The sequence below is a fragment of the Siniperca chuatsi genome, linkage group LG5 (genome assembly GCF_020085105.1).
Source record: "Siniperca chuatsi isolate FFG_IHB_CAS linkage group LG5, ASM2008510v1, whole genome shotgun sequence".
Classification (NCBI taxonomy): domain Eukaryota; kingdom Metazoa; phylum Chordata; class Actinopteri; order Centrarchiformes; family Sinipercidae; genus Siniperca; species Siniperca chuatsi.
In genome coordinates, this window is record NC_058046.1 from 15312858 (window position 1) to 15335764 (window position 22907).

The window sequence follows — 22907 nt, forward strand, 5'->3', positions numbered from 1 at the left end:
CATGACAAGAAAAGTTTGAGAACCACTGCCCTAGACTCACATTCAATCAGGACTTTTACTTATATGTCACATCTCTGACACGTCTCCACTTCCACACAGACTTTCAGTGGGGCTCAAATGTAACATGACCATGACATGAATGTAGGTATGTTAAATTCCTTCCATTATTATTATTTCTTCATTGAATTATTTTTTCAAATAAATACATTTTGTTCAGTTTTGTATTTTTTTTAGTTATTTTTGCTTGTATCTGCACATAATCAAGTGGACCAAACGGCAAGTAATTTTATTTTGAAAATCCAGAGTAAGTGTAGCTGCTTCTCTTTCACTTCCGTGTCACCCAAAAGGCGTAGAGCATGTTGTCAACGTAAATAGTGGGTGGCCCCTACTTTTGTTTAGATTTGCAAAATCTACATGGGTAACACTTCAACCACCTGAATAAATAGCATCTTATGTATCCATTAAGGTTTGAAACCAGTTCTCATTCTGAAATACATAGTTTAGAGGCGCTGATAAGCTCACAGACAATGCTAAATTGTATTTAGCTAGCTAACTCTGCTAACAGTTACGTTAATGTAAACTTTAGCTACCTAACTGTCGCGTTTACTGTCAAGTCAGCTGTTAACTTCAGTCAGGTACATCACCGCTACTCGGTGACGTTAGGCATAGCAAACGTTTGTAGTTTACTGTTAGTCAAATAAATAGTTTTAGCATTCATTAGCTCATAATTCATTCATACAGACGCCTTGTATGTTGCAAGTTTATCTACTAACGTACTATCTGTTATTTTAGACTCGTGTTTATTTTAATATGTATCTTTGTTTCACTCAGATAATTGCAAGATGTCTAATAAAGAAGTAAAAACAGCATTGAAAAGTGCCAAAGAGGCCATAAAAAACAAAGAGTTCAAAGAGGCTCTAAAACACTGCAAGGTAAAGTATCTCAGATTCAGATACTCAGAAAAGTGAGGTATTTACATAAGGCCTTGGCTCTTTATGTGCATTTGTTCCATGGAGTCTGGGTACTGAATGAGGCAATGTACCTCTCGAACAGAGATGTTGTATAGCTGACTTTGCTCTCTTCAATGTGGTTTTAGGCTGTTTTGAAACTTGAGAAAAACAATTATAATGCCTGGGTATTCATCGGCTTGGCAGCCAGTGAACTCGAGCAACCAGATCAGGCACAGACAGCATATAAAAAGGCTGTGGAGCTGGAGCCTGAGCAGCTACTGGCATGGCAGGTAAGGTGGGGGAAATGTTGTGGTCCGTGCTTGCAGGTCCTTCCAGGTGTTAAACGTCTCATACTAACTAATACACTTTACATGTCTTACACTGAGAGCAATTAATTTACTGATAATGTGTATCACTTGAGCTGAAATTAAACCAATTAATTTCCACCTGGATAACACTGTTGAGTGGCACAATCCTTTAAAATGTGTTAATTTGTACAGAGGATGTTGCATATTATGTTACCTCTCTCTCCATGCCCAGTAATTGTGTCAAAAATGCATTTGTGTTTTAGGGCTTGGCAAATCTTTATGAGAAGACTGATCAGTGGGATTTTAAAGTCGAGCTACCTAACGTCTATGAGAAGCTTGTTGAGCTGTATGCAAGGTAACATATGGAAAAAACTGCAAAGGAAGTTATGATTTTGCTAGTATTTGCTTGTGCCCACCTCCTGAGTTCTTAGCAAAATGTAGTTTTGACTAATTTAACATATTTGATTTGTGATGTTATTGATTCTCCTTATGTTCTCCATTAACAGCTCTGCCAAAAATAAATGTTATGAGATTATCAGAAAGCTCTCAGATATTTATCAGTCTGATAAAGAATATTTAAAGGTATGTAATTTAAAGCCACATGCTTTCAATGGGGAAAAAAAGACACTGTTTTGTGTTCTTTATACATGTTTGAATGCATGTGTCTGTTTGCGCATAGCTGGCAAAGGTTTGGCTGCATCTCCTTCAGCTGAAGGAGGAAGAGGCTGTGGACAAGAAAGAGTTACTGCAGCTATGGCAACAGATGACCCAACTCCTCTCAGACTGCCTTAATGAGGAAGAGCAGGAAAATGAAACTCAACAGCATGTAAGATTTCCCCAAATGTGAACTTCAACTCAGCAACATGTCATGTTTCTTTTTGTGTATAAGCGCTTTGCAACACATAAGAGTCTATCCCCTCCAATCTACTAGCCCTGAAGGGTTATAGTCAAAACTTATCTTGTGGAAGGCAGAAGCTCCACTTTCTCCCACTGATGGAAAAAAATAAAGATAGTATTTTCTTAATGTTGTTTTTAGTGCACATATCTCTATGCCATCTGCCCTTTGGTAACTGTATGTTTGTTTGTGGTCATCAGTTAATCACAGCATTTGAGAAGACCATGGTTCTCGTGGATCCTGTACCAGGAGAGGAACACAAGAAGCTCTCAGCTGACTATGTCAAATGTCTTTCTAAAGTAAGCGCACCTTATCTGATGTCTGTGTCACCACCAAAGAAATGCAAGGACAATTCGAACGTGTTCACGTTCATCATAAATATCAAAAGTAGGCCACCTCATACTTCGTCCTGAACAGTTATTTCCTTAAGCAGCTGCTCATCATGAATCTCCTCTTACCTTAGCTGCCACAAGAAGAAGCCAAAATGAAAGAGGCATGTGAGTCCATGCTGTCCCTGTACCCCAACCAAAGTTATCCTCTTGAAGTCCTTTGTTCTCACTACCTCAAAACAGGTAAGATACTGTTGTCTCGCTCATTCAGTCTAAAATCACAGAATGCAATGATTGATTTATAGATATTCAAGAGTTTTGTTCAGTAAAATGCAACAAAATGTCACTTTCAGGCATTGAGGGGAATCTTTGGCTTTTACACTCAGTCTCACTCTTAATACATGTTTTATGTGAAGGTGTTCAGAATGAGGATGCAGTCAGCTGTTTCTCCCGGCTCCTGGGTCTGGCCCCTTACAGTGGATTAGGTCACTTGGGTCTGGGCACCAAAGCACTGCAAGAAGGAAGATTTAAAGATGCCATTAAGGACCTTGCACAAGGTTTGTTTGTTTTCAACAAAGAATGGATTCTGTTCTTAATGTAAAAGGCACCTAAACACTTTATACATATGTATGAGACATACACTTCATGACCATCTCTGTAATTTAGAGTTGTTGTGCTAACTGCCCATGATCTGTCTCTTCTGTTTTATTAGGGTTGAAGAAAATGAGCTCCAGTACAGGATGGTACAGTCTGGCTGAAGCTCAGTTTAAAATGCACAGATACTCAGATAGTGCTATATCATGCTCCCAAGGTATGTTTAGTCTGCTGTATATCACTATAGTTATCCAGATGACCTCACAACAGCATGTAATCACTGATCCAGCTAGTCCAAAAGAATATGTCCAATCAGACTTCATCAAGAGTTCATTTGTAAATGAAACAAGGATGTTTACCACCAGCTTCAAAGGGCAGCTGTCTTTAGTCCCTGAAGCAGATACTGAACTACAACTGTTTCTGGTTCTGTTAGGTCTGACAGTGTGTGTTTCTGGGGACAAGGAGCTAAGGGTCAAACTGCTAAGGCTGAAACTAGAGGCTTTAGTCAGGAGTGGAGGAGAGAAGGCTGCAGATCCAGCTTTGGAGACATTTTCACAGGTAATATGATTGACTAATACTCTGTTTATTCAGCATGTTGTATGTACTATATTTTTGAATTTAGATAATTGTGTATTAAGTAATTCAGCAGTTAAGTGTTTTATTTATTTATGAAGATATTTTGCAGTTAAAATCTTGCACATACGTGTATAGCGCTACGTAATGTAAAAGTAAATATCCTATCTATGTTTTTTGTTTTTCTTTTTTTAAGATCCCAGACGCTGAAAAAGACCCAGTTCTAGTAGCCCTTAAAGGACGTGCATACCTTAACAAGGGAGAAGTTGATCAAGCACTTAAGGTTGAAAACCTTTTACCTTCTGAATTCTGTCTCGGGAGATGTAATATTTATAGGAAACACAGTATTGCAGTAAATTATTTAATGTGTAACTTTAATAGTAATAATAACAGCCTGAGATACATTTTGCCTTCTCTTTTAAAATATGGAAAAGAAGAAAAATATCTCTTGTATTAGACACAAGATAGATTGATGCAAAGTAAACTATTGTGTCTTCATGTAGGTGTCATCAGAGCTGGTGGCCTCTAACCCTAACCTGGCCCAGGGCTTGGCACTGAGAGGGCTGGCACAATTGGCTCATGACCAGCAGCAGCTGGCAGAGGAGAGGTAAAAACTGCATGTTTCTTTTTAATCTGTGGCACTCCACTCTGTTAAACTTTGGTAAAATCAAACAAATCCATTTGTGTGGTCCAAAAAGGTTTAGTTGTCCTTACTGAACTTTTCTCTCTTCTGTTGTTTAGTTTCCTAAAGGCAGCTAGCCAGAGCCCAGGCTGTGGAGAGTATTATTCCCTGCTGGGACGACTCTACTGGGACATGGGAGAAGAGACCCGTAAAGACCGGAGCAAAGCCCATACACATTTGCTCAAGGCTAGTACAAATATTATTATTGAATTTTTGGTAGGAATGGGGTATTGTATTTTGCTGTATATTCATTTAAAAAATGGTACAGTCTATAAAAGATTAGTGTTAAAGGACTTGACTTCTAGCAAGCATCTTAGTTTGAAAGCTTAATTTGTCCATTTCAGGCTGCAAAGTTAGACCCACACCTTGGTTGTGTATTTCGCTACCTTGGACATTATTACCGAGAGGTGGCAAATGATCATGGCCGGGCACGAGGCTGCTATAAGAAGGCGTTTGAGTTGGACAACAATGATGCTGAGTCTGGAGCTGCCTCAGTGGATCTCAGTATGGAGCAGGACGATATGGTAAGTGGATGTGTTGGCAAACAGACACAAACTCCAAAAAGCCACAATATTAATGTGTGGTGTTCGTACTTTGTTATATTGTTTCCTGATGCCTCTCTTTTGTCTTGGCCCTCCCAATGTTCCTGTTTTCCCTATCTTCCCTTTTTATTCTTCCCTTTCTCTTCCCTAAATGCCGTAGGACACTGCCTTAGCAATACTTCAGTCAGTGATTGAGAAAGCCACTCCAGGCTCAGCTAAATGGGCTTGGATGAGACGAGGGCTGTACTATCTGAAGGTTGGCGAGCATCAACAAGCTACTGCTGAGTAAGAGTTTCATATCTCAGACAGTAAAATGTATTACCTTAGGTCTTTATTATTTTCTACGTTATCACGGGTATTTTAAGTGTATGAGCATTATTGATAATTTCATTTGTGTTTATAGTCTACAGGCAGCTCTGAGAGCAGACCCAGGGGACTGGGTGTGTTGGGAGTGTTTAGGTGAGGCCTACTTAAACCGCCGGAGCTTTACAGCAGCCCTGAAGGCCTTTGGTAAAGCCCATCAGCTTCAACCCTCCTCCATCTACAGTGTCTATCAGGCTGCTGCTATCAAACAGATCCTGGGAAAGTTCAAGGAGGCAGTTGCAGAGTACTTGCAGATCACAGCGCAGCAGGACTATGTTCCTGCTCTTAAAGGTAGGTGTTTGTATCAGTGTATCCAAGACCTTCACTTTGGTTTAATGTTATGCTTTTTATTGCATATGGCTGAGACATATATCTGAACCAGGGCATTTAGATTGGTATGATCTGTTGTTCAGGTCTTGGGGAGTGCCAGCTGTCTCTGGCAAAAAGTTTAATGGAAGACTGCAGAGATGGCGGAGCCATTGACCTCATTCAGCAAGCCATACAGAACCTCTTCAGGTAATGACTAGAGATTTGTTTAATTTGTAAATCTTAAAATGAAATAAGGCTTTGTCTGTGATTCATTACATTGCTGTATCACACAGACTTTCTCTGATTTCATCCGTCTATCCTTTTACATTTCTGTGCTCATCAGAGCTGTGGAGCTGCGTCCAGACCTGTCCTGTTTGTGGAAGTTGCTAGGAGATGCTTGCACTGCAGTCAGTACCGTGTCACCAAACAGAGCCCGGGTTCTAGTGCCCGCCCTGTTGGCTGGTTTAGACCCTAACACCCAGAGCCATCCTCTGAACCAGGCCCAGACACTCAAAGTCGGTGAGAGGTATGACCACAAACAGGAATATATGTTTTCCGAGCTACCTATACCATTGCTACACTTTTAAATCATACATTTTAAACATCAGTACACGCTAACAAAAAAGTAGTAGAAATGTTTACCTCATAAAGTCACTAAAGCTTATACCTCACTTGAAAGAAATAGTATTCCTGAGTTCAGTTGACTCAGTGTTTAACATTAGGCTATACCTAGTTCAGTTCAATTTTATGGCAGTCACTCACACTTTCATGTTGAAACAACTGAACCAATGACTCAAACGGGCGGCTTGATTTTAAATGTCAGGATTCAAATGTAGCCTATAGAATACTTTAGAGTTACATCAGACTCTAATTCTGATAATTTGTTATTAATTTTATGAAGATCAGTTACAGATTCTGAGGATACATGAAGCACAGCTTCCTGGCTGTGTTTACAAGACGCATGAACCATTACGCACAGGTGATAGGTATGTTCCAATCATTTTAAACATCTTTTCAGCAGCTAAGATTGTCATTAGGCTGTAGGATCTTACAAACATATATTTTTACTACATTCCTCCCGCTGTGGCGGCTGCACTCGTCATCTGGTTTAAAACAGGTCGAATGACATCAACAATCCGTTATTTATGATAGCCTAATCAGTGCAATAGTGAAAACACATCAATAATGGCCTACTCTCACATATTTTACAAAAACAAACATTTTTTAATAACTAAAATCAGCGCTCCAAAATACACAATACTATCTGTGCAGCCTTTTTCAATACTACTGTGTCATCAAGTCAGGTCTCCTCAGCATTTTTGCCCTTAAGTCTCAAGTCAACTCGAGTCTCACAGCATACAGACTGTTCTCGTTTTAGCTTATTAATATTATCTATTATTATTATAAAGGTTCATTTTCAGGACAGGATTCGGAATTCGGGACAACTGCTCGGAATTCGGGACTGTCCCGAATTTTTCAGGACGTCTGGTCACCCTAATCTGAACACTGACACATGCTTGTGTCTGCAGGTGTTATGCCCGTGCTTTGAAGCTGATGTCTGAGGTCCCCAGCCTTTGGTATGACCTAGGACTCAACTATTACCGCCAATCCAGCCTACCCTGCTCTAGAGAGGGAGAACAGAACTCCCCATCTCTGCTCCTAGAGAAGGCCCAGCAGGTAATTAACAGAATCCTGCACAAAACATTGTTTGCTCCCAGAGGTAGTCTTTTAAGAGTTTTTTTTCCCCCTCTTTTTAGTGTTTAAAAAAGGCTATCATGATGGACAGTGGGAACCATAGCTGCTGGAATGCCTTGGGAGTGATTTCCATGAGCAAAGGTGATAATATGCTACCTCACTCTTATAAATAAAAGCGATCTACCCATTCTGGTGGACAGATTGATTGGTTGGTCAATGTGTACTTGACCCATTAATATTTCATTGGTCAAAACAAACCTCTGTTTTAAGTGCAGTATTGACTGCATCCTCTAACTAGATTTATTTATTCTGTGTAGGACTGATGCTGTAAAATGTTTTTATTTTGAGTTGATAATGAAACATTTTATTTTAAAATTAAAATGTTATGTATGTTTTTAGAGCAAAAGCCTTTACATTTTGTTATACTCTCATTGGTCTGCCCTTAGAAATTAACAACGTAGATCCAGTGTCATAACGCAAAGAACTGCAATCATCAGTTAGTGGAATCAGCCTAAAAAGGATTAACATTATTTTGTATTCCAGATGCACAGCATGCCGCTCAGTAAGAAGGGTGGCGTCAACAATAAATGTTTTTGAGGTTTTTTGCATTAGGGAATACTCAAGTTATTACACTCATTGAAATACAATTGAGTTCCATTTTAATTGATTCAGGTAACCTACACTATAGATTATGGTTTTATTAAGTCTAAAAAGCTGCAATCTTTCAGACAGCCTAATAACTGCTGTCCCACACAGGGTTGGTGGTTCCATCCCCACCTCCTCCTCCTGTCCACATGTCGAAGTGTCCTTGGAACCACTGAATCCTTAAATTGCTCCCAATGTTGTATTTATTGAAAGTCATGGGTCTGTATAATAAAAATAGGATACATTAGAAATATCAAAATTGTTCTTTGATTAATACGGCTACTTTTGATTGATCTGTGTCACTGGAACTGATGCAATTTTATCTTATCACTTTCTTTCTGTTACGTCAGGTCTTGAGAAGTTCGCTTTGGCTCAACATTGCTTCATCAAGTCCATACAAGTTGAACCAAATGTATGTACTGCACATTTGTTCAGGTGATCAATAGAATTCTCAGAGAATATTTTGATGTTTTTATGTGATTTCATTTTTTTTTTTTTTTTTGTGATTTCACGACAGAATGTCGTTGCTTGGACCAACCTCGGTAGCCTGTATTTGAAGAAGGACAATATAGAGGTGTGTGATCAATTTTCTTATGCTCATTTAGTTTTTAGCATAGTTGGCTGACATTTTCCTTATTAAAGTCTGTTCTTATTTTCTTAGCTTGCACACGAGGCCTTCAAGATTGCCCAGTCCCTGGAGCCACTTTATGTCAACTGCTGGATCGGACAGGTACAAAGACATCATGAGACAATGTTTAAAGGTCACATTAATTGACCATGTCAAGGAAATAGACACACTAATTTTTAATAATTCAGTGTGTCCAAGGGTTGAGGCTTCTCTATCACATACATATATATATTTCCTGTACTGTATATGCATGCATATGTGACACAACGTCAGGCAAAATTTACAACAAGGAAAAGGCTAATTATGTAAGATAATTAGATTTACTTGGGAAGGTACAAATGATTAGCAATGGTAAGACATATGAAAGAGATGTAAGCTGGGTGAGGGGCCTCATAATGTTTTTGTTGAGTGAGTTGTAGAATGAGTACAAAGAAGAAGCCATTTCTTGTCTTTCTTTAGTTCAGTTATATATAAATTTCATTTAGCAATGCAAGCATTTCAAGTTCAGTGGTAGGTAAAAAATTCTATGTTCTTGGCTAAAAATAATTGTAATTTGAGTACAAGGTTTGAAAGGACTAAACGAAATTGTATATCAGTGTGCTAGTATTCATAAGACTTAATGAATTTCTGTCTTTGACCTCTTTGTCTTTATCTGTTTAAATGACAGTTTTATCCTTTTGTCCTCCCACCAGGCGCTGATAGCAGAGAGAGTGGGAAGCTATGACACCATGGATCTTTTCAGGCACACCACTGAACTCAGCACACATGTCCGTGACCTGCCAAAACCACTGGGGTTGCTTTGTAGTAATACCCGCTAATTAGCTGGCTAATAACAGTTTAATCTTTGCTTCAACTTTCTCTGTCACTCTGCTAAATTTTCAACTATAAGCATTTTGCTACTACTAGTTAGTAATTAGGGTTGGTACCACAATGAAACTGAAAAAAAAAAAAAATTTGTTCCACTTTGTCAGACTGTATTTATGCCTTGCCTTTCTCTGCTTTTTCTCTCTTTTCATCTACATCTCTCTACCACTCATCTTTCTCTGATAGATGGAGGGGGTGAAAGGTTATGCCTACTGGGTGTGTTCCACCCTGCTGGATAAAAGCAACAGAGACTCTGAACTGTACCGCTACAACATAGTCCAGATGAACGCCATCTCTGCTGCTCAGGTGGCACTCAGCAAGTACACAGGTACAGCATCTGTTTGTGTGTTGATGCGCATGCAGTATCTACAGATCCCTTGGTTGTATTTGGGTCATGTGTTAGAGACAGATGTTGTGTGACATGAAGTTTCTTTTGCATCCCTCTCAGAGAGGATCCAGTCTGACCCTGATGCCTTCATTATGCTTGGCTACCTGAATGAGCACCTGCAGCTGAAGAGGCAGGCCTTACATGCTTACCAAAGGTGTCTTTCTGAATTACACTGACTCACTCTTCAGGATCACAGATGAGGCAGTGTACCAAGAAAAGAGAGACAAAAGATGTTGTATCTCTATTTAAGGAGCACAGATACAAATACATATTTGTTTATTGTTCACATTTCTCAAACTTAACTCTCTTTCCTCAGAGCTGTTGAACTGCTTCAGTCCATGTCCTTGACAGAAGAGCTGGCTTTTGCTCTGGGCAGCTATGGCCGTGCTTTGTGGTAACAACCAGCTGTCTCATTACCATATACTGTACTTTAACTATCTTTGACAATACTTAACAGATACGCCAAACTTGTATCGATTGCAGCACCTCGGGCCAGTGGGAGGAAGCGGTGCATGTCTATAATTCCACTCCACTGCAGGAGCTTAGTGATCTGGTTGGGCTGGCTCTGGCCTACTGCAGGGCAGGACTCATCCCAGAGAGCATTAACGGTGAGGACTGGTAGACACACTGAAATCAGAGATTGTATATGTGTTGACATGCCAGATTGACTGTGAATAATGACTGTGTACTCTAGCCTATGAACGTGCCTTGGCTGTGGCTTCCGGTGAGAAGGAGAAGGCTTACATCTTGACAGCTCTGGCCCTGCTTCAGCACCGGCAGGGTAACATAGACTCAGCCAAGACTCTGCTGTTTAAATGGTGAGTCCACTGTGTTGTCTGGACCTTACCAGTGGTTTTGTATGTTTTTGTCCTTGTCCACCAACTAATAAACTGTATAGGTTGTTTGATGTGTGTGTCTTCATTTTTAGTTCATGCCAGTATAAAAATAAACTTGCAAAGACGACCACTGGGTTTTTTTTAAATTTCCGTTTCAGTCTGGGACTATTCAAGTTCTTGTGGCCAAACAGTATTGCATACACAAGCTAAGACAAAATATTAGGAAGAAAAAGATTGATGCAAAAGGATCATGTAAATATGGTAGTTTCCTGCATTTAAAAGGATGCTGTTTGACAGCAAGCTGTCAAGTCTTAGATGCCAGAGCTTCCCAAAACATGATGATAATGTGTGATAATACTTGTACTATACTTGCTTGCAAGCTAAAAATATTTATCTGTCTGCTTTCTGTCTTTGTAGCTCGATGTTAAAGGAGCCAATCTCAGAGTCTCTGCTGTGTTTATGTGCCCTGGGATTGGTCCACAGTGATGCTACACTATCTGCTGCTGCCCTGACTGAGCTGCTGAAGCAAGGTTCAGCCTCTAGGAATGTTATAGAGCAACGATGTCTACTCACCTGCGCCTTGCTGGCCCTGCAGGGCAACTACAGTGCAGTGCAAAGAGAGGCTTCCAGAGCTGTACACAGGTGTAAACTGCTTGTTTGAATTGTTTATTGATGTGCTGTACCCTACAATAACCTAATCTGACTTTTTTTTTTAAAAGACCAATTATACATCAGTGTGATCAAACTGCCCTTTGACCAGATTTACCGTTTACACCTTGTTTGATGTGCATTTTGTGGAGGATTGCACAAAAGCTGGGAGGTAGTATGATAAGTGTATTTGATTGCATATATCACTGGATTTACTGTCATTAGTTTTGGGTCGATTCTCTTCTGCCTCCTTGGAGACTTTTGAACATTAAGTATTATGTTGATACTTTGTTGGTTCTCATGCAGTCCCTATTAATTTGAACCTACACACCTACTGATAAGAAGGTGAAGTTATTTGAAGAATAATCAACAGTTGCAACATTTCCCTGGACAGTGTAGCAACATATCATACACATAATAATTCTTAGAATATTTTTATTGGAAAAGCCTATACATAAGGTACAAATTCTATAGTCTTTGTCTTGTTTTTCTGTCTTGTTTACAGTAATCCTGGAAACCCATCTCTGTGGGCCCTACTGTCCAGACTGGTACCACAATACTACCCCAGGAAGGCAAATGTAAGGCTGCATACACACACAAACATTACACACATCCCAAGCATAAACCCAGGAAATCTATTATGCTCGCACACATTTAACTGAGCAGCCTCATCCACTTTTGCTGTAGTGCTGGACAGTTATAGTGGAAGGGTTCATGGTTTTGTCTGCTTTGTATTTCAGGGCGGAGCGATGGCTGGTCATGTTGCCTGTCTCTCCAGTATGACCCAAGGAAAGGTAAAAGAGTGACTGTGTGTTTATGTTGAAATGGCTTTGTGCACCTTTATCTGTTGGATTCTCTGTCTTATTTACACTTTCTGCAACCTCACTGCTATTATCAATTAAACTCAATACTAAATTATCTTATCTATCTTTGCCTGCACTCTATAGGGTTTAATCTATTTTACATTCTAGATATGTCAGCATCCAAAATACTATAATACAGTCAATGTTGACTCTTCTATCTTAATTGCTAGTGTTTGTATATGAAACTGGGCTGATCTAACTTGTGTACCTGCAGAGGGCGTTGTTGTACAGTGGAGTAAACCAGCTGGCTAGTGGGAGACACTCTGGAGAGGACAGTCACAGGAATGCACTGAAGACTATGCAGAGAGCTTTGCTGCTCTGTCCTGGTATAAATACACACGCACACACACACACAAAGGCATTAAACTACCTCACATAATCACACAGTTTGGAAACTGAAAAAATAGATGTCTTGGAAACCAAATCAGTCTTGAAGTGAGGAAAATGTCAATATTAGGAAATACGTTTGTGTAAATTCTCTTAGTTAGATGAATTCTAGTGAAATATTGTGTATGGTACACCACTGTGTCCCTGATATATACTGTAAATAAAGTTTTGCAGCTTTGTTGCACATAGATGCTTGTTTATGTTTATCCCTATTAATAAATAATAATAAATTAATTAAATTGGAAATGTAAAGCTACCTTAAACTTACCATTAAAGAAATCCTTTGAAACGTCTGTGTGATCTGGCTGCTCTCCATTCCTCTCTCTACTTTCAGATGATCCAGCAACATGGGCTGGATTAATGGCTGCCTGTCACACAGAAAACACTTCCTGTTACCTTTCAGGTTCTGCTCCTTGCAGACAAGGATTGGAGCAAATCCTTATGTCGGTGGTTTCTGAGAAAGGTGTGTATATTGGTGCGTGTGTCTTTTATGGTGTTTACTATTTTGTGTGTGTTTTCATGTATAACCGACACCTTTCTTTATCCCAGTGCGTAGTGTGGAGGAGATGGAGCGCCCTCTAGCCCAGACTCTAGAGGCCTGGGTACTGCAACAGGCAGTGACTGGTCTCACTCTGGGGGGAAGGCTGGAGCAGGCAGAAGCCCTCTGCTCACAAGTGGGATATGAACACACACTTTCACACACAACCTCAATATTATTCTCTGATTTACGTAATTGTAGAAAGGGTTAGACTTGTTTTAGACAGAAATTAACACAGATGAAGTAATGCAAGTTACATTCAGATTTATCTCATGTGTGGCCTCTTGTTCCTCATGCTCTACCTGCTTTGTCCCAGGTGCTCAATGTTTCTCCAGAACACCCAGCAGTGATGCTGTCACTGAGACAGGTGCAGTGTCAGCGCCTCCTTGTTGCCAATGGTGGTACTGTCCTCCCAGACTCTGTGCTGGAGCAACTCAACAGCACTGTGATGGTGAACCCCACCAACCTTGGGGCATGGCACGTAAGGGGACGCTTCATCATTTAAGATACCACACCAGTTTTTGTATTGCAGTGACTAAATGACAAGCTATTACTGTTTCATTTGAAGCACCAGTTGTTTAATGGTACAAACAGTGTTGTACCACATTATTCACCCAGACATATATATGTAACAAAAACAACCAACCCAAACAAACTCTATTACATAGCGAGGCTTGAAAATATTGATGGTCCCAGTCTTGGGTGGTCACTTGTTGAGAAATGTTGAGGTCATGTTGTATTGAAATGATGTTTGTTTTTTTCTCCTCACCACAAACAGCCATTTTGTCTTGCTTCCACTGAGACACTGGTCTTATGAGGACCATTTCTGTGCCTTGTTTGAGACCTCAGATTGCTGCACTTAACATCAAATGGCTGCTACCAGCAGGGAAGAAGCAGCATAGAAGCCAGACTCTCTCTATTAAGCCATGAACATATTGGCAGATTGTAGCTTGTTAATGGCCACAAATGTTACAGTATGATTGTGGAGTTAAAATGTGTAGCAATATCAGTCAATATCTGTACAAACACACATACAGTCATTACTGAATCAACATGCAGTCAACAATTTTATGTAATGATATCAAATAATTGTCTACTCTATTTCTGTCCTAGTCCTTATATTTTTGGATAAAATAATTTTTTTGCTTTGAGATTTAGATTTTAGATTTTTCATTGTTCCTGCAGGTAAGCAAGTAGAAGTTTGGCTTAATTCTTGAGAAGTCATTGTATCGTATTACTAGCTGAAGATACTAGCATTTTTGTACCAGTAGTTTTATATTTGCTTCAACTTTAAGCAAGAGGCAGTGGATTATTTTTCAGTTATTATCAGATGTAAACTCATGAGTGATTTAAGAAAAATGATTGAATAATTTTTACCCCTTTCTTTGTTTCCACTCTCCTTCTAATCTTTGTCCCATTCTCACCTCTACTCCCACCAATCCCTGATCTTCCAATCACTCTCATACTCTCCTTCTTTCAGTGGCTGGCTGAGGTGTATCGTAGCCAGGGCCTGCTGGTCCAGGCAGTCATGGCTTACAGGCAGAGTCTGCAGGTAGCCTCACAGCTCGGCCTGCACAGCAGCCAGGTAGCCAGCCTGCTCCGACTAGCCCTGCTAGCCCTAGGACCCCTTATGGTGAGTTCCCGCACAGGATATAACATGAATCTAGATCCAAAATATTCCTAATTTTAGGGTGTTAAAGTACAGCTTTTACAGCACAGCTATCTAGATATTACAAATGTAATGGTATTGCAAAATAGAGGTTAAAATTAGCAGTATGTAAGGAGAGCACTGTTTTTCTTTTGCCCCAGGAGCAATGTTTTAGCAAGAAGGACTAGTAGTGATTTAGAATAATGACAAGAAGGTTTGCATATTACTACGCACACACAAAAGGCCAGAGGCAGCTCCTGTCTACATCCCTGTCACATGGGCAGAAACAAGGTAGAGGAGATGAAAGATGCATAAATAAACAGCAGAATTATAGGATCACCATTCGAGGCCAAGTGGAAATACAAACAAGACAAGAAACTGCCTTTGTGATTTAACTGGAGAGGATGTGTAGTTTTTAGTCCACTGCTGGGACAACAAATCCCATAGTTGCCTACCATAATTAAATACAATCCTTTTTTATTTGACATTTTGCTAACTCTGTGGATATCACCTAAGTTTGATTACAGCCACTGCTCCTTTGAAAGCAGTCACTGAAACAGAGGAGGCAGGTGTTACGCATATTGTTAGCAAACAATACGGTTAAAGGCATTACAAGTTTGGTAGATGAATAAAACTTAATTTTGTGTAGGCTTCTTGTAGCTGGTTTTATTCCTAGTTATAACCCTGTGTGATCTGACTTCTCAGGCGGGTGTCCCAGGAAACGACTGGACTACGCTGATACTAGAAGCCACCGCTGAGGTCTTGAAGCTGGGTTCATCCCCTATGGCCCTCCTTTTCCAGGCCCTGCTCCAGTATGTGACCAAGATGGCTGCTAGGTCAGTGCTTCTCACAGTGTTCTGTTTCCACTGCAGCAGGTAGTATGCAAATGCACGTGCACGTTGCAGGTGTGTGGGTTGTTCTGCGTCGATACGCAAATTATTTTATCCCATTGGCATGTAAGTGTAATGTATTATCTAAAGTGATTAAATTAATCATAAGATTCCTGAAACTTCAGATGTATGCCTCCATCTGTCTTTTCAAGATGTTGGTACTTTTGGAACTGCAAGGCAATTTACAAAGCAAAGTTTTCCTGTCCTGACATAATAGCCTTCTGTCTACCTCACAAGCCTGCCAAGACACTTAATTAGAATGCTACATTCATCAGAGAGCTGAGGACAACGAATATGCCAGTCATGAACTGGCTAAATTCTTTCAGAGATGCTACAGGAACTCCTCTTTGCCAAGCATAATCACAATATCAAAGGCCCTTTCATGTCAGAGACAAGTTTCATTTTATCATCTATATTGGAAAACAGAGAGAACAGTTATAGATTCAGAACAGAAGTAGGATATTTTTGCCAGCTAATTTCAGCTAGACAACAAACAAGATCCAATTCCTTATGTTTTCGAGAGCTAATGAGCATAGGTGTCATTTACATCAACACAGGCGGCACAATTAGGAATACACATAACATGATTCCCGGCCATTTCGTTCACAAGCTCCACTCCTAAATGTAGGCCTGGGTGTATGAGACATCCTGACAATGCAATGGAAATGATTTTGGTTAACAAGTACCAGGGCTCATGTTACACTTTTGCCCATTTCTGTGTGTGTCGTCTGCAGGGAAACAAGGCGTTTGTTGGAGAAGCTGGTATACGCCCCCTCTCAAGACTTCCCAGTGACAGTGGTGCAGGTGGCCAGCTGGTACCTCCTCAGACACTTGCATGCCAAAAACGACCAGGAGCTAATGAATGTGAGCACACAGCTGCCTAATACCTGCAATGCTACCAGATCGAATCATTATTGTGGTGATATATATTAATTTGAAATCCCTATTTCCAACCATGACCCCAGTGGAAATAGCGGTAGCGCATAAATTAGTCGTACTTATGTTCTTACATCTGTATTGGTTGTTTACTTTCACCAAAACTTTAATAGTGAACATATTTTCTTCATCTTTTTTTGCAGGTCCTTTTGCAACATGCCAAAATGAATGGAGATCAAAGACTGCTGGAGTTTCATTCACTGCTTGCCTCTACTTCATCCTGAATTTTGTCTACAACTGCATCGCTATGAAATCATGCATCTTAGCGGGCTTATCCATAGGCTTAAGTGCTCACCAATTCAGCTTTTCTGGGTCTCTTCACTATATATGAAATCATATCAAACTGGACATTATGGGTCTGATATCATGAATATGACATTTATTGGCTTAACATGATTCTTTGGTTTTACATTATACAATGTTCAGGAAATCAAATCAATTAAGTAAATCAAAATCACATGTTTCAAAATGCACTTCCCTTAAGTAACCAATGTCCACATTCAGGCTGAAATAAAGACATCTTGCTCAATATATAAAGATTGTCTCATCTTGATTGTACATAATCCTAACCTAATCTAATAGTAAATTTCAGTGCTTTCAATTTCAGCTTTCGTTTTCTCTCAACCACATAAGAAGGCCATATGGACCTGGATCCTTGTTCCATCTGTTTAACAACAGCACCGTTTTTCCTTACACCCTCTCAGTTGCTAACTGGACAGAAATGTTTGGTCATCAGAGTGCAGATGTTTTGCCCACAGCCCCAGCAAGGTTGCTTGATGTGTGGAGAACCCTGCTGGGTCTTTCTCTTGCACAGTGAACACACATCTGCAGCACCAGCACCATGCCATGCTGCACCTCCATCTCTACCCCAGGGATTTCTTTGACTATTAGCTACAAGCTGTTGAAGCTCTGTCAGTACGGGGTCTGGTGCCTTTGCAATGCCTACCACCAATACTCTTTTGGGGTCAAACACGCAATCCTCCTGTAGGCCACTGGGCACTGCTTTCATGCCACAACCGGGGGGTACCCAAGCAGTGTCGTAGCCCTGTGTGCTCCAGGTGTACTGCATAGGATGGTTGTCCTTGTCAATACGCTTGACACGGCCAACACGCACACGTAGCTCAAAGACCACACGGTCTGAAGGGTTATTTTGTAAAGGATAACGTTCGGCCTTCTTCTTATCACGACTGACATACACGCCCTTTCCCAGCATGCCACCCGATGACTGTTTAAAACCATTGGCAATGATGAGCCGCGCATTGGCAACGCTGGTGCCATGGTACATGGTGTACACGCCACTGTCTTTGGGCTCCTGAGACGCCCCCAGCTCCACACGAGGAGAGTCATCATCATAAGTCACCTCCCAGCCAAAGAACTGCAGTGACATCCTGCTTCAACCAGGGAAGCTGTCCAAGACCAGCAGCTCTGTGAGACATAAATACAAAAATGGCGTCATGTATAAGATTCAAGAGTGATTGCGTGTTACTTTTCATGACCAGTGTTTTAAAATGTATTGCATGTAGCTTGCCCCTGTCAAATGCCTTTTATGTAGTTGACCCTCATTCGTCACAGAATCTGAGGTAACAAATTTCGGTACATAACGTTAAAATCTAAATACTATAGGAGACAATATGATTGGTAAAAGCTATCAAAATAAGGTATGCCGTTTGCAGATTCTGGTTTAAGTTAACTGCGTTAATAACCACAGGCTAGTTGTCGTTCTTAGCTAGTATGACTTAACGTTAACACTTCAAGTTACGTAGATGTGCTAATACTAATGTAGCTAGGCTATACTAATGTGATGTTAGGAAAGGCTCAGTAACTATTCCTTAAAACCATAAAACAGACTATGAACAAAATGAACGAATATTAATTTTATATATATTATATATATATAATGTCGTTTAAACTGATGACTTAACGTTAACTAACTTACCGTCAGTGAGGAGTCGTTTTTTTGTCTCTTACCTCAATAAATTTCACTTTCGGTTCAGCAGATTTTAACAAACTCTGTGTCTGTCTCGCGTCATCGACTTCGACTTTCGCTTTAAAATGAAAGTAAGAATATATGCCATTCATTCATACCAGACATTCATTTGGACAACTGTATTGGAAATGGTACATGGCCGGTTAGCTCAGTTGGTTAGAGCGTGGTGCTAATAACGCCAAGGTCGCGGGTTCGATCCCCGTACGGGCCAATACACTTTTCTCAACCTCTAATATTAATATTGCCTTGGCATTTTAAAGATACATGAATTCTACTTCTGAATTTAAGATATTTTTTTTGCCTTGTTATAAAACTGAATTTAGTCCTGTAGCCTATAACATTTCATGTCAGATGCATGAATTAGAAGAAGGAGGATGGATTAACAACTAGGCAAGGGCCACTATATATATATATTGTATCAGCTGACATGATAAGTGCCTTAGGGTCTGTGATGCTTTGGTACCTGATGTTGAGGCCCTGTCTTGAACAGGGGCCCTGTGTTGAAATCGAGCTTTAAGAGCTTAATTGTCTATTAAATATAGATATTGTGCTTACATGGTGTTTAATCATATTACCACACAGCAGAGTCTGGGGCCAGGTAGTATTCCAGCACAGGAATACTGTATAAAGTGTACAGACATAGGGGGGACATGAAGCTCATTTCTGCCCCGGGGCCCTTTTGCAGGTTAAGCCAGTCATTGTGATGATGTGGCAAGCATGGCCAAGTGAACAACCCGATGGAGTGTGCTGCGAGAAGCTGTATCCTTTTTCCTTCTTTTATAACATATACAGTAGTGGTCCCAGATAACAAGGTCATTACATTTTGTTACTTCCATTGCTTTACCCTCAGAAATCAAACTACACAGGTTTGTGTCATGTAAAGTGGAAAAATCTTTCTATTTTTGTATCAGCCTGAAAAAACAAAGACTATTTGATATTCCAGCCTGTCCTCATATCTTCAGTTAGACTTCAGACTGCAGCTGGCAGGTCTGTCTCTCTGTACCATATGCATAGGACAATGAATATAGTCACACTGTTAGTCACACCTGCTGCTTAGTTTTCCCCACAACTTTGATTGTTAACATATTCTTTCATTTTTTTTTGCATGTCATTTTGGAACCTACAAAAATTAATATTTCATTCGCAGCTTACTACTCTTCACCATCCTGAATTTTGTAACAGCAAAAGTATTAAATCATGAAGCTATGGGTTTATCTGAAGGCTGAAGGCATCCCTACTAACTGAGCCTTTCTGAATCTCTTCACTAAATATGGAATCATATCAAACTGGACATTGTGGGTCTGAAAATATAGCAATGGCATTTATTGGCTTTAGTTCTGTTTCATGATTTAGTATACAGTACATTTAAATCATTTCAGTAATTCATAAAATTACTGTCAGGCAGGAAAAAAGTCAGTTTGCTTTACATGTGGTGTCTACTCTTGATTGCTTGTGATCATAATGCATGCTGGTCAGAGAATAATATAAAGCTAGTGCAGTAGAAAAAGAAAATGGACATAATAGTAAACTTAATGATTTATTGTAAGCTGATATCAATTCATGAATAAGATATCGCAGATCACTTACAGAGATCCCCAAAACATGTCCAGCAGTAACCATCTGAACTTGTTGCATCAATTACAGTTACTGCTTTATGGAAGGAAAAGATTGAGACTATGAGTCCTGTTTACAAAGTATGATTACACCGTGAGTTTAGAATTACTCTAATCTATATCAGTTTAGTTTTCCCTCCACTCGCCTTCAGCACATACAAAGGCCAGATGGACATGGATTCTCTTAGCATCATGTTTTTCAAACTATCTTCTTCCCTCATCCCTGTCAGGGTTTGGCTGGACAGAAATGCTTGGACATGAGAATGCAGATGTTTTCCCCACACTTCCAGCACTGTTGCTTGATGTGTGGCGAACCACGCTGGGTCTTTCTCTTACACAGTGAACACACATCTGCAGCACCACCACCTCCTCCTCTGGGTCTTTTGGATGTTTTTGATAGAAGCTGTTGAAGCTCTGTCAGTACGGGGTGTGGTGCCATTGCAATGCCTACAACCATCACTCTTTTGGGGTCAAACACACAATCTTCCTCTAGGCCACTGGGCACGGCTTTGAGGCCACAATTGGGGGGTACCCAAGCTGTGTCATAGCCATTTGCGTGCCAGGTGTACTGCATAGGATGGTTGTCCTTGTCAATACGCTTGACACGGCCAACACGCACACGTAGCTCAAAGACCACACGGTCCCCAGCATGACTCCTCAATGGATAATTACATGCCTTTTTCTTATTCCGACTGACATACACGCCCTTTCCCAGCAAGCCACCTGATGACTGTTTAAAACCACTGGCAATGATGAGCCGTGCGCTGGCAACGCTGGTGCCATGGTACATTCTGTAGACACCCTGTTGTTGGGGTGTCTGGGACGCCCCCAGCTCCACACCAGGAAAAGAAGCACCATCGTCCACCACCTCCCAGCCAGAGAACTGCAGTGACATCCTGGTTTAGGAATGTGGCTGATTGTTCACGTCCCGTAAAGATCTGCAGCTCTGTGAGAAATTAATTCAGAAACGTAGCATCATGTTATAGCAGATTTTAGAGCAATCAGTGTAACCTTTAACTTTTAATAACATTTACTTAACAGTAGCATGTAAAAGTCATGGAGCCATTTGGTTAGCCTAACCCAGCGGTTCTCAAACTTTTTCTGTCAATCACCCCGTTGGAAGAAGAAAGAGATACCCCCTCATTCCTAAACACTAAAGCCAATTCGAACTTAATGGAAACAATGTTATCTATTTTGAACTGTGTTTCTCTTTACATGCATGTTTCTCATTAGGTTTTGTTGTGCAAATGAAAATGCAAATATAAGTCCCCCAACACTTACCATAAAATGAGATTTCAGTCATCCTTACACTATAAGACATTAGGTAACTATTTACATTTTAATCCAATCAAGGAGTACAGTACATTGTAGGATGCTATTAAAACACACTGCGCCTGACAGCTACAGTAAATATGGACGTTAGCTAGCGTTGGTGTTAGCGTAGTGTTGACCTAACATTAGTTGACACAGCAACAATGGCTACAGGGAAAAAGGATGACTGTATGATCATATTTTCAGATTTTTATATTAATGTGACTACCATAGCTGTTGATCTCAACGCAGCTGGCTACATAGCTAGCTAGCCACAAGTACCCTTGGCGAAGTGTCTCATAATAGGGCTAACGTTAGACTGCTATGTGAGATGAAACCCTCAATAACAGTTAAGTTTTGGGTCTAAATACTATAATGAACAGTTTACAGTAGTTCTGAACTTTAATTTACCTTCGACATGACATATTGGTAATATATTGGGATCACATGTCCACTCTGTTCTTAAAGAAGGGCGACCGTTTTTTCATAAGCGGACCAGTCCGTCACTGGCATTTTGGACCCATCAAAATTTTTAAAATGATTAATTCACGATCATAATTATTTTTCATTTTTTTGGAAAAGTGATACTTTTATTCCGCACCTTTCTAAAAGCTTTGTGGATGTATTAAACAAATATCTACATAAAAAATTATCAATATTACCTTTAAAATCTTATTTATGTGTCTTAGTATGCACTGAATTTATTTTGTAACTTATTTTTTAACTTATCTCCTTTTAATGTTTTATTTAAAGCACTCTGAATAGCCTAGTTGTTGAGAGGTGCTATACAAATGAACTTGCCTTGTGTCTTTTTTTGCTTCCTAATATTTTTGGATTTGAGTGACATTGAATCACCTGTGTTTACTTCCTTGTCAGAAGTCTGTCCATCTTGCTTTGCTGTCTCAATAAATGTTGCTAACCATGCTAGTTGCTCAGTGCACTCTTATTCGGTTAGTGTTCCTTTATTAATCATATTAATTCAGCTTTACTTCGAATGCCCCTCACACTCTTTCCTGTATGTCCCTCCAGTGGGGCAGCCCCCACTTTGTGAACCACTGGCCTTGATGATAACTTATATAACCATATTTGTGGTCCGTGTGTGTCAGAACATTATATATCGTTCAAATAAAACTCAGGACCCAGGACGACTACACTATCGACTACGACTATCATTCTACATTATACTGTTTATGACGTGTTATCTTGTTGACTTTCTCTTTAAATCTAGCAAAATACAAGTACCTTTAAGGTTAAAACATTTAAACCTTACCGTCAGTGAAGAGTTTTGTCTCTGTCAGCCCAGTATCTTTCACTTTCTTTTTAGTAGGTTTCATTTATAGTTTTGATTACGTCATAGTCAACACAAGCCATGTTCTGTAATCTCAGTCGGTTAGCGCGTGGTGCTAATAACGCCAAGGTTTCGGGTTCGATCCCCGTACGGGTCATGGATGCAATTGTGACATTTACAACGTCTGTCTGTAATAT

General features: G+C 40.0%; 2 protein-coding genes and 1 non-coding gene across 5 annotated transcripts; 2 read left to right on the forward strand and 1 right to left on the reverse strand.

Moving 5' to 3' along the window:
* The first annotated feature begins 311 nt into the window (after window positions 1–311).
* Window positions 312–17048, forward strand: ttc37 (tetratricopeptide repeat domain 37). 3 transcript variants are annotated; one of them, XM_044198065.1, is made up of 41 exons: window positions 312–466; window positions 832–932; window positions 1097–1240; window positions 1522–1613; window positions 1765–1840; window positions 1938–2084; window positions 2354–2452; window positions 2617–2725; window positions 2899–3039; window positions 3195–3293; window positions 3510–3634; window positions 3846–3932; window positions 4153–4256; window positions 4391–4517; window positions 4676–4855; window positions 5034–5158; window positions 5277–5527; window positions 5650–5752; window positions 5889–6071; window positions 7075–7222; window positions 7303–7381; window positions 8236–8297; window positions 8403–8459; window positions 8547–8615; window positions 9206–9280; window positions 9564–9705; window positions 9826–9919; window positions 10082–10159; window positions 10249–10373; window positions 10460–10583; window positions 11019–11243; window positions 11755–11827; window positions 11990–12043; window positions 12327–12438; window positions 12834–12962; window positions 13049–13173; window positions 13354–13518; window positions 14518–14670; window positions 15391–15521; window positions 16310–16439; window positions 16655–17048. In XM_044198065.1, exons 2-41 carry the CDS (start codon window positions 843–845, stop codon window positions 16733–16735), a joined length of 4713 nt encoding a protein of 1570 aa, XP_044054000.1. In that variant the 5' UTR covers window positions 312–466; window positions 832–842; the 3' UTR covers window positions 16736–17048. The 3 variants fall into 3 exon arrangements, with proteins under 3 accessions (XP_044054000.1, XP_044054001.1, XP_044054002.1); XM_044198066.1 differs by having other exon boundaries at window positions 336–374; XM_044198067.1 differs by lacking the exons at window positions 312–466; window positions 832–932; window positions 1097–1240; window positions 1765–1840.
* Window positions 16876–22799, reverse strand: LOC122876199. The gene is made up of 3 exons (XM_044196229.1): window positions 22693–22799; window positions 20339–21057; window positions 16876–17902 (listed from the first exon to the last, which is right to left on the reverse strand). Exons 2-3 carry the CDS (start codon window positions 21004–21006, stop codon window positions 17212–17214), a joined length of 1359 nt encoding a protein of 452 aa, XP_044052164.1. The 5' UTR covers window positions 21007–21057; window positions 22693–22799; the 3' UTR covers window positions 16876–17211.
* On the forward strand, window positions 18636–18709 carry trnai-aau. Its single transcript has one exon. It is a non-coding gene; the product is annotated as a tRNA-Ile (tRNA).
* Window positions 22800–22907: the final 108 nt, after the last annotated feature.